The sequence below is a fragment of the Embiotoca jacksoni genome, unplaced genomic scaffold (assembly GCF_022577435.1).
Source record: "Embiotoca jacksoni isolate LCO1_2020_lvr unplaced genomic scaffold, fEmbJac1.0.p SCAF_5, whole genome shotgun sequence".
Lineage (NCBI taxonomy): Eukaryota > Metazoa > Chordata > Actinopteri > Embiotocidae > Embiotoca > Embiotoca jacksoni.
In genome coordinates this window covers 17,042,795-17,054,873 of record NW_027185403.1, presented here as the reverse complement: position 1 = coordinate 17,054,873, position 12,079 = coordinate 17,042,795, and the positions used below count along the sequence as shown (strand labels likewise).

The following is a 12,079-nucleotide window of genomic DNA, read 5'->3' as shown; positions in this document are numbered from 1 at the left end:
TAATATTTAAATTTGTTTGATGATCTGAAACATTTAAGTGTGACAGACATGCAAAAACATTTTTTTGCATGTCTGTCACATGTAAATGTATATATATATATATAGCCTACACATTACATCATATGTGTGCGTATCTAATCTCCTAATCTATTTTAATTTGCAGGCTATAATCTGTAAATTAAAATTGCTCCAAATAAGGTTTTATTCAGAAAATAATCTTAAATTAAGGGAGCATGCCATGAATTTAATACTGTAAATTCTAAATCAAGGAAAAGTCCACCCAAATCATAAAAAAACACTCTTCAGTAACAGCCTGATTCAGAAAACAGAGGTGAAGCCTTCACTTTGACAGGAAATAGCCACTTTCAATCTGAATGAAATTACTCAGTCTGTCTGTTACTTCGTTTCATTTCTTTTCTTTTTAGATACATTTTAGGCTGGTTTTCACGAAAATATGTACTATTGCTGTTCTGCTCTTTTCTTCCTCTACAATTAAAAGAAGGCTAAATCCCCCCCCCCCCCACCCCACACACACACACACACACACACACACAACTAAACGCTTGTGTTGTGTGACTGAGTTGTGTTTGTCTTGAATGGGTGAAACAACCCCTTGACTGGACTCTGTCTGTGCAGCTTGGTGATTCATGTGCACACAATTTCTCTATCCGTAATTTCAAAGGAAGCAGAGTGAAGTTGAGAGTGAACTGGGCTTTGAGTTTGGGGGTAGCTTTCTGCGCACTGCATTTAGGGTCACCCTGATCCCCATAATAGGCTAAAGTGTGGCGATAACACCGGGATGATCGGATCACGGGGATCCCGTAGAGATTAAATGGCTTTTCAGAGGCACTGATACTTCCGTTTGAAATCAAAGAGAGGGCGATTAGTGGAGGATGAGAGATCACTGCTGTGGCAGCTGGGAAGGAAACTCACTTTATAAGATATACTTTGTGAAGTATGATGGTGCAGATCTAGCCTAGGGAAAACGTACATTTAATTTAATTTATTATAATAAATAGACAATGAATAATTCACAATTTCTCTCTCTCTTTCTCTCTCTCTCTCTTTGTGTGTGTGTGTGTGTGTGTGTGTGTGTGTGTGTGTGTGTGTGTGTGTGTGTGTGCGCGCGTGTGTACAGGATTTAAACCACGTGGACCCGCCCCATAAATGAGCCTTATAATGTGCTCGCTTGAACCTGTGATGGGAACTAATTGGTTTAAAAAGTGTCTTTTGTTGGGAGAGAAATGAAGCGTTTACTTCTAATATCGTGACTCCTCGTGTGTGTCAGCCACACTCACAAAAGAGTTGGAAAAAAAAGAGACAAAAATCAATTGGACCCGACAGGGTTGGGAACGTGGAGTAAAGTCAAGTCAACAACTGGTTGTACTTTAAAAGAGAGCTTGTGTGAAGTCCGAACATCAGGTATCAAGCTGACCAGAAGCCCGCAGCAGCAGCAGCAGCACACTTAACACTCACGTGTGATAATCATCCTCACACTCCGTCACATCAGCAGCAGCAGATGAACGGTATCTTCTCCCTTTTCCCGGATACAACTCTGTTTCTGTGCTGTCAAAAGTTGTTTTGAATTTATTTTAATCTCACGTGCTTGGCTGAAAATTGATCAATCAGAGATTCTTGAATTTGCTCTTTCACATGCTCTCATTTGGTCTTTTTTTTTTTTTTTACCACTTAATGCAAAGTGCTGATGTCTCACACATCATAAAACGTCCTGGAAGCTGCTCACTTTCTCACTTCACTTCTGTTCCCACGAGGGGAAAAATACTTTCCCATCGTCGCACTTCTGGGAAACGTAAAAAGAGACAAGAATGATCTGCATTTACTAATGAAATTAATGATAAATAGCCCATGTATGGCGCAAGACTATTAGTGCAGTATTTAATTTACTTCAACAACTCTGTTTGATTTTTCCAATTGTATTCTATTTCTATGGGAATATGTATTAAACACAAATACTAATATTTAATGTATCAGAGTTTTGTTAAAGTAAACTTCAAATTTTACCTCGTCCTAATAAAGCTTCAAAATAAAACCATGATTTTGTGTCCATTTTGACAAGAATTTAGAAGCCATTAAAAAAACGATTTACGAAGAAATAGTTACACTTCAAATAGAATGTAATATAATTTTCAGTATAGTATTAATAGCTTTCAATTTCTATTTAACCCGTGGCCATCCTCTCCTCAGTGTCGTCACTGACACTTGTCAGCCAATCAGAGGCAGCACGAGGTCGGCTTATAAGCATCCACAGGCCTAGTAGGCTTTTCTAAGCTTCTGCTGCTCCCCGTCAGGACATTTGGATGAAACGTTTCAACATGACGAAGAAGCTACAAAACCAAACTCTGGATGAAGGCAAGAGTCGAAAGAGGGTAAGAAGTTGTGTTTTATCTACAGACTATACTTTCAAATGAGGCACACTTTACAAAGGTTTGTTGTTTTGATTAATTTGGTTGTTAATGTTAATGAAGTCAAAACTTGGGCTGCCATGTTGTTGCCAAAATGTTTAAGTCATGAGAAAATGTTTAGAGGATCATTCGACCTCTGATCTTCTGGAAAAGAGCTGAACAATTTTGGAACCAAAATTCATTTATTAACAAGTTATTTACATTTATTACAAAGGCGATGGCTTTTAACATTTCAAACTACAGTTCTGATATAATTTTTACCTACCTGGCAATCTAAAAGTTCAGATATAGGCTAAATAATAGTTAATGATTTAATAAGGAAATTAATTCAGAATAAATTGCAGATATGCATTATTTAAAAAGAACATTGTGATGCTAATGTACCTCTTTCTAGATTCTAAAGCCAGTTGTGGAGAAGAAGAGAAGAGATCGAATAAATCAAAGTCTCGCTGATCTGAGACATTTGCTGTTGAATTGCACATCTGATGCAGTGAGTCAAAGCAAACACATATTAAGAATACATGCATTTATAAAAAGCTGAAACCACAATGATGAAATGCATTTGTTCCTTTTTTTTTAAACTGTCATCATCAACAGCGACTGCAGAATCCTAAAATAGAGAAAGCAGAGATTCTGGATTTGGCTGTGGAATATCTTCAGAAGTGGACAGAGGGGAAGAACTTGAGCAGTGGTTAGTCCAGATAGTTCATGACCTGAATTTTCTAAATAAAAGTCTGTAGCAAAAAAACAAAAAAAACAATAATGAGACTCTTCTGTTTTATCCCTCACCTTGATGTCTTTTTACCTATTGCAGACTCTACTAATGGCCGAGCGAGGACGGGTGCTCTTCTGGTTCAACCTGCTTGTACAGAGTTCAGCGCTCCTCCTCTCTTCAGCATTGAGAACGCAGGTTTTCAGCAGTGTGTGACCCAGATGACCAGCTACATACACAAGGTAACACCGGCACAGAGAGAAAGGCTGATTGAGAGGCTGAAACATCACACAGAGAGCCAGCAGACAAAACCAGATTTCAACCAGAGAATCACTGAGATGCCTGATGCAGCGTTTGCGGATGCCATTTGCACATTTGACACCAAAGAAGACTCTCCCAGGTTGCTTTTCCCATCTCATTCTCCATTTCAGCCTCACTCTTGCTCCACACCATGCCACGACTACCTGTCCCCTCCTCCGTCTCCCTGGTTCTCTCCTTCTTTCTCCACGTACCCCACCTCTTCTCCTTTCCCGTCATTTGCCTGTCACTTCTCCTTCCCCCCCAGCATGTCACCTCCATCTTCCAACACCTCTTTCTTTAGTTTGTCACCCACACTTCCTCTCTGCAGCCCTCCCGGCCTCCCCATCCCCCAACTCACCACACTGAGACCCCCCTTACACCCTGCACACAGGGAGGAGTCTGCGCCTAATTCTTCCTCAGCGGTGTGGAGGCCTTGGTTTTGATGAGGGGACTGAGAAACTGACAGCAGAGCCACCTAGTGGGAACGAACTACAATTGTGGAGAGGACAAAAAACCCTTCATGCCAAGAATGTATAGTGTACATAGTTTTATAATTGCCTATATTTTGTATTTCTCTTGTAAATAAATGGTGTACTCGAACCCAATGGAGTCTATGTACATGCATCTACTGTATCTGTGTAGTTATACATTTAACATGACCAGGTTTTAAATGTAAATCACAGCTCCTGACTTCTCTCATGTACACTCAGCTTTATTAAATGTACACTTTTGTTCAAATAAAACTGTATTTTTAAACTTAACCTGAAACAGACTCCATTGTGTTGACTTTATTTGGCCATCTGCAATGATGATAGTTTCTATCAGAGGCTTGTAAGTAAACTTATTAGAAGGTCATAGACGGAATATACATTTTTTAAAACATACATGTTGACTGTTCACAGCAGATAGATGGAACAAATAACAATAAACATGACTCTTTTCCATTAAAGTATCTCACTAAGCTGTCCATTGCAATGCAGTCATTATTAATTAATGTTACACCTAAAAACACTTCCTGCTATTGTGTGGTGAAGAGTCCCAGAGAAAGAAAGTCGTAGAGATAGAAAACATTGTTTGTTGACTTTTACAAGCACAAGCGTATTTTTGCACCTCATCTGTGTTTCAAACCAGCTCAGTGCTTGTGACCAAGAGGAGACAACAGTCTGGTTAAAGCGCCCAATTCGTAATTTGTTTGAAATAAACAAATATCACTATTCAAAAAAGCGTAGGGTGTGGAGATGAATGGTATCTGTGGTGAGAGGAGTGCATGGATCAGTGATAGTGTTGAAAGCAGCAAAAATGTCAAACCAAACCCAAAAATTGGGATCCCAGGAAAGACAGTGAGACCAGGTTCATATTTATAGGCTCGTTGGAGGCGCACACAGATGACACCACATCAACTCAAGATGCTGCAGGAAGAGGCCAGCTGAACCTCTGCAGGCAGAAAGGGAGGCGTCCTAACAACTGTTATATCTGTTATCAAAGGTGCATGAACATTAATACAGCTGTGATCATTAATACATCAGCTGTCTGTGCTTACTGGCGCTGCAGGTCCAACATATAGCAGGAAAAAGTGAGCTCTAAATCAAGTGAGAAAGTATTTCTTTTTGCAAAATCTATTGTCGCAGTACTTTCTCACAGTGTTAGAGTGAAAGATTGGAACCATACTGAAAGGAAAACAGTACTGAACATGTGAATGTAGGCTACAGCGTCTCAGAGGGAATGTCTGCACCGCACTGCAACATATTACCTCAGATTATTTCCCCGTGTCACCCAGCAGAGAGCAGGAGCAGTTCAATAACTTCACTTAGCACCTTGTGATTGTCTGCCATCAACCAGCTTTACACTTTACGTTCTTGTTTGCCCTGACTCGTAATAAATGTTTTGAAGACTGAATAAATTTCTCCAATAAAGCCGATTTTGACAGAACACAAAGTTGCAGCCATGAAAGCTTTGAATGGAGATGCTGCAAAGAAGCTATGAAGTCGTGGATGGTCCACACACATCTTCAACCCAACAGCACTGGCGATCTGTACAATCAGCACAGTTTCAAGGTGGACAGCTAGATTAGTGTCACCAGTTCATATCTGAACGAATGTTTAATATGGTCACAAAATGTAATTAGTTCATCCTTGCGTTTGAGTGAATGTTTGTTCTAAATGACAATAAAGTCTCAACTTGGGTTCCTCGAGATGTCACACTCATGACCATGGGATGAACATGAGGTCATAGTAACCTTGACCTTTGACCACCAAACTCGTATCAGTTCATCCTTGAGTCCGAGGGAACATTTGAGTCCAGATGTGAGGAAAGTCCCTCAAGGCAGTATTTCATTCTCGATTGTGGGATGATAAATGAAAGAATTGGAACACATTCCAGCTGCAAACAAACTCGCTAAGAATCAAAGTAATCGTCCACCCCGATGCCCCCTACAAACAATCCGACAAACAGCCTCCTACCTGGGAACACCTGTCACACGCTGGTTTCCATGGAGATGCTGAATATCATCAGACTGAACAAACAAATCCCACTTTGCATCCCAACTGTGGATTATGTGCTTGTGTTTATGAAAAATTGGTGGCATGTTAAACACTTTACAGATCATGCCATCCATGTTTGCACATCACAGATGCACACTGAGCCTCTGTGTTAATTAACTGATATCAACATGTGTCTGTCAGTGAGCTCACAGCTGATCAAATTTAGCTGGTTCTGATCCAATAAGATGTATCTGATGGAAGAAGTCAAATCAAAACTAGAAAATATATTTTGACAGTAAAAGAACTGCACATCAGCTAAATCTAACTTGCATCAAAGGTTGCTGTAATATTCTCTGACGACTCCTGAGAACGATAGTATGTCAATCTGTTGTTGCCTTTCTTTATCTCCAGCAGGGACAAAAAAAGTCCAGCGGCTCATGAAAAAAGGCTGTGCGATGCATATCTGACCACAGCAGGCGAGGGGGCAAGTTATGGAGGATTCAAAGACACACACACACACACACACACACACACACACACACACACACACACACACACACACACACACACACACACACACACACACACACGCGCGGTTCATTCACTCTCCATACAGATTACTACGTTATTTTAACCCGGCCTGGTAGATTTCCAAGGGTGCACACTTGCTTCATTAAATAATTAAAACTTTTTTTTTTCCTGTTTTGTTTTTCTGCAGTAAGCAGACAGATAGCCTGTGTTTATTACCATATATAATCAACTAGCCTGATGGGAGGGGCTTTCTGCATTTAAAGGGGGCTCTTTAGGATGGAGGTGTCAGTGGCCTCTCAAGTACACTGGCAGGCTATAGCACACCACTGTGGATTATAGGCTACCTTCACCAGAAAAAGATTTCAATATTTTGGGAAGTATAAGAGCACATGGCAACACAGCATACTCTGGCATGGTAAAAGAAAGGCTCCAAAACTACGGGGAACACCACTTCCACATTTATACAGATGAGGCCCAAGATCCCAAAACTGGAAAATCAGGCTTTGCTTGCTCCATCCCAGACCTTGAAATTATACAGCTCAAACGACTGTCTGAGGGGGTTTCTGTCTACATAACAGAGCTAGTGGCTATTATATGGGCACGACAATGGGTAGAGGATGCCACGATGAGGAGGGCAGCCATATGCTCAGACTCAGCCTCAGTTTTAACAACACGGAGAGGAAACAAGCTGGGGGCCCGATCCGACCTTGTGGTGGAGCTGTTGGTTCTTTTATATAAAATAGAACCGGCTGGAGGCGTGGTGGTTTTCTTTGGGTGCCAGTCCATGTTGGGGTGGAAGGGAGTGATGTGGCAGACATGGCAGCTAAAAGAGCATTAAAGAGAGATATTGACTGACCACATGCATTGGTATATCTGAGTGGCATTATATTATCAAGGAAAACATAACAGCTTTGTGGCAGGATTAGTGGGAAAAGGAAAAAAAAAAGGGTCGTCATTACTTTTCAATACAAAAGAGTGTAAAGACAGAACAGTGCTACCCAGACAACGAGAGACGACGGTGTAATCATGACCAGAATAAGACTAGGGCACTGTGGGTTGGCGTGGGATCTCTCAAAGAAGGGCAATCATGAAGATGGACTGTGTGGAACCTGGAGGAAACAACAAACTGTTAAACATTATGGGATGTATGAAGAACAAAGAGCTCAGCTATACTCCACACTATCACAAATTGGGTTAAAGACGGTCACATTAAAGAGCCTTCTTAATCCAACAGAGGACCAGCCAAGGATTGTTTAAGCAGTCCTTCAATTTATCGCCGCAACAAGGCAACACCTTTGGATTTAAACATTCCTGGAAGTGAAATCTAACCTTTGAGAGGCAGCAATGTGCTGTAAGGCATCTGGCCTGCTGGAAATCCACAAGAAGAAGAGGTGCCAGTATGAGCCTGGATACAGTGAAGGTAATAGCTACTTTGTTGAGATACCGTTGACAAACTTTTGTAAGTTTTTGGTTTAGAATTTTCTTTTTTTTTTTTTTTTTGCAAACACTTTTTGTTTGTTGGTATTGTTTCTATTTGTAAATACATTTTTGCCACTGAGCTGCACTGTTCTGGGAGACGAGCACAATAAATTTCATCATCCCTCTACCTGTGACTGCACCATGTTTTGTGTTATCTGAGGGCTGAAGCTGAACCCCGTCACGAAGCCAAATCTGGGCCAAAAATCTAAAACTGAAAATATATGATCTGGAAGGGAAAACTAGATTTGAAAGTGAAAAAAAATCTAAAATGGAAAAAAAACAACATTTGAAAGTATAAAAAAATAATATCCTAATCTGAAAACATCAAATCAGCAATTGAAAAAAAGACCTGAAATATCAGAATATATAATTAAATGAAAAAGAAAATAAATTATTTATTCAAAATAATTTTAGAATTAAAAATTATTATATATAATTATATTAAAACTGAAAAAAAAACATTGCTTACGCTTTTTTTTTGTTTGAAAATTTTCAAGAGCAAAACTGTAACTTTCAGTTTCAAATTCAAATTCAAATAAAATAAAAGTAGTCTTTAAAACTAAGAAAACGTTTGGTCCTGATTTGGTTCCACACTGTTGCTGCTCCTGTTGAAGAGGAATCCCATTTCATAATCATCCCATGTGTATAATTATATACTACAAAGTATAACTAATTTGTAGTAAATCGTTGCCAGGGACTAACAGCTGCTTTATCATGGAAATCCCTGATAGTGAGTGATAAGCGTGAATTGGACACATTCAGGTCCCAGAAAGAATCCCTCCAGTGGCAGGCAGGTACTGAGTGAGACAATTATTAGGGAGTGAAGATGAGTGATCAACAGAGGGCAGCATTGACACAGCATACAGCTGTGTGGCAGAGTCGGTGATCTCCATTCCTTCCTCACCTCACAGTGAGTAAAATAAAAGGGTGCTGTCATTTGGGCTGAATAGAGGATGTCATTGAGCTATTCCATCAGCGATAAGCTCAAGATGCATGATCATCATTCTTCTCTCTTTTTTGTCTCTCAGTGCTCAGCCCACTCGCTATCTGCTGATTAAATCTCTATTACAAGCTCTGTATATTTTCAGCAGGGAGGCACTGAAGGATTTGGCTTGAGAAAACAGAATTTATCACATGATAGAACATGTCTTTGGATAATCGTTATTTTTCTCCCCCTTCTTTGCTCCTCTTTTGCACTCAAAAAAACTCTCTCTGTTCGAGTGCCATTAGTTATGAGGTGGCCATTGTTCTTTGTCAGAGAAATGAGAGGGCAGGCACATCACAGGGAGCTTGATTCTCCACACCATCTGTCTGCGTGTTTTGATCATCCTGCACAGACGTATGAAAGCAGAGAAGGTCGTTCACGCTGGAGAGGACGATTTCTGCGGCACATAATTAATAGGGAAAGAAATCACCTCTTGGAGTGACCTGACAATGGCTGAAAAATCCCTGGCATTTTCTCAGGACAAGCTGATTAGACCTGATCCAGTTACCCTCTTTAATTACTGTGTTTTTTTGTTTGCCAGCGTGCATTCCTGACGTGGAGAAAACTCAAGATGCTGCGCTGTGAAGATGTCACAGGTTTGTCACGGCCTGCTGACAATCTGTGAATTCCTTCATGTTGGTGCATTTCAAAAATCCAGATGCTGACACGGAACCGGAGTCAGACACTTTCATCACACATGTGCTCACTTGTTCACCTTGGTATACACTAAACAGCATGCACGCTGTACTCGGCTGTCATGAAGCTCAGCAGCTCGGCAGCACAGGTGGTCATCACGACCGTCCCTGAAAGAGACATCCTGACATAGAAAACGGGAAATCCACAGCTCATCTCTTCAGAGCTACAACTGATCAACTCTGTTTCAAGAGTTCTTATCGTGTCTACTCAAACAGATTTACATGGTTTCTTTGAGCCTCACCAGGAGCTGGAGTAACTAGTTGAAAATGAATCTTGGTCAACTTAACCTGATCGAGCCACTCACCACACAGAGTGCACTGTGGTTTCATGGCTGACAGGACAAAATAATGCTAAGAAACACCCCCAAATGTCACATCACCTTCTTATATATTTCTTAAACTTGCTCCACCAATCAGCATGTCATGTAAATTCGTAATATGACAAATATCATTTCAATACCATTTATTGAAATGATCATAGCAGTGCAATATTTCTGATTTTTTTTTTTAGAGGTTGTATAAGTAAACATTTAAAGTTAAATTGCAAATATAGATAAAAGAATGTAAGCAATTTCTGCACAAAGTCGTGTCCAGATTGTAGTGCAGAAGAAATACCACTAAGGGAGGCAAAAATATTCTTCTTTTCTGATTGGGTTAATGAAGGTTAACCCTCCCGTTGTCTTTGGGTCAAAATGACCCGCAACTGAGTTCAACCAAGTTCTATTTTATTTTCATATTTTTTGGGATCATTGGTGACAAGGAGGCTGTGAGGGTTTCTTTAAAGAATGATCACCAATGATCCCCCAAAAAATATAAAAATATATAAATAAAATAGAACTTGGTCGAACACAGCTGCGGGTCATTTTGACCCGAGGACAACGGGAGGGTTAATAATTCAAAATTCACTGTGAGTTTTAACATGAGAATGTAATTGAACTGACATTTCTGGTTTCTTTTCCTCATTCCACAGGTCTTAACCAGTTGTGTTAAAGTCCAACAGCAGAAGATTATTTTACACAGAGGGCAGAACTGGCTAACATTTAAATAAAGAAAACTAGTGCACTTGTCCGAGACTGATTCAGACATTTAACATACTTCCACATCATGAATAGGTTTGTTTGCATTAAGTGCTCCTTCTTTAATTTTGGGAACAAAAAGATATTGCTGCTAATTGCATGAAACAGTATGCAAAGTAAAAATCCTGAAACAACATTATGCACATTGTATGTCATATATTACCATGTTTAAAAAAACAAATGAAGAACTGTTCTATTGGGTACCTGTTTGTGATTCTCCAAGCCTTGAACTCTATTATAGTGTCTATTTGTGTAGGAGTGACTGTGCATTCTTTTGGAGTTGAGTCGATTTGTTTGACTAAGCTCTATTTAGGAAGACAGTCCATGGACCCACTGCTTTTTATCAGTCAGATTTAAGGACTGCTGTAGACTCAGTCAGCATCCCTACAGGAGGAGGACTCCTCACCCAGATCACATGTCAATACTCAAGAATGTAGATCTGTCACTACCCACAACTAAATATCATTTTTCCTCCCTTTCTTTTCTTTCTCTTTCCCTCTTTTTGCAAGGTTCTTTGAAGTAAAATAGTGAAAGGATCCCAGACTGTAGCAAATTACCTGAGGACTGAAACATTTTTGACATAAGTCCTGAGAGATGGGGGCGAGCCACTTTTCCTGGCGGCCCCTTTGGCGTTTTTAATCTGGGGCTGAGGGAGACAGCGGCGCTGACAGAATGATGGGACAGCTGGACATGCTTCCAGGCCAGCAGCATCGGGCAAAAGAAAAGCCAGGAGAAGGGCCACTGCAGACATCTCAGCACGGAGCCAACAGCTCGGGACAGCAGACCAAAGCAGGATGGAGCATGACGTGTCCTCGGGAGACGTCTACCTCCTCCATCTAAACAACGTGCATCTGCAATCACTGAGGTTTGAATTAGAGAACCATGGGTTTGTTTTTTTGTAAATTGTGGCAAAATGTTTCACACTAATATGATAAATACAGTATTTTAAGATTGTTTTGTCTCAGTTTTAATGTAAGAAATAATAATAATTTCATCATATGTTCTGTTTTACTGTAGTGAAGTCTATACTACACTACAGAGATCCAAGCAGTGTCGTCTGTGTGATGTCAGTCATTTGGCTGCAAGTGCACCCGACCATACAGTATTTGACCACATTTGGATGAGCTGGGGAGGAACAAGCAGAGGATTTACCTGAAAACCCCAAGAGCACTTTGCCCGCCCACCTGTACCGGCACCCCAAGTATATAAATCAAACCGGGTATGTTGCTATAGATACCCAGCTTGTTCACTTTCTAATACTGCAAATGCAATGGTTTTCATCAGAGGGCCACGAGCTCAATCACCGCTGTGTTACCTCATTCGGAGATATGAGTGTGTAAGAGAATCACAGAAAACGTGAAACTCCCTCTCTTGACCCATGCAGTGTTTGGTTTGTTC

General features: G+C 40.4%; 1 protein-coding gene across 1 annotated transcript; it reads left to right on the top strand.

Moving 5' to 3' along the window:
- The first annotated feature begins 2,333 nt into the window (after nt 1–2,333).
- LOC138211159 (transcription factor HES-7-like) lies at nt 2,334–3,878 on the top strand. The gene is made up of 4 exons (XM_069170844.1): nt 2,334–2,387; nt 2,818–2,913; nt 3,021–3,114; nt 3,295–3,878. Exons 1-4 carry the CDS (start codon nt 2,334–2,336, stop codon nt 3,876–3,878), a joined length of 828 nt encoding a protein of 275 aa, XP_069026945.1.
- The last annotated feature ends 8,201 nt before the right edge of the window (nt 3,879–12,079 follow it).

Bases quoted from the DNA above. Each gene is read 5' to 3' on its own strand.
- LOC138211159 (XM_069170844.1), top strand. From the start codon at position 2,334: ATGACGAAGAAGCTACAAAACCAAACTCTGGATGAAGGCAAGAGTCGA. The intron at 2,388-2,817 runs GTAAGAAGTTGT...ACCTCTTTCTAG, and splicing joins AAGGCAAGAGTCGAAAGAGG to ATTCTAAAGCCAGTTGTGGA. The intron at 2,914-3,020 runs GTGAGTCAAAGC...CATCATCAACAG, and splicing joins TGAATTGCACATCTGATGCA to CGACTGCAGAATCCTAAAAT.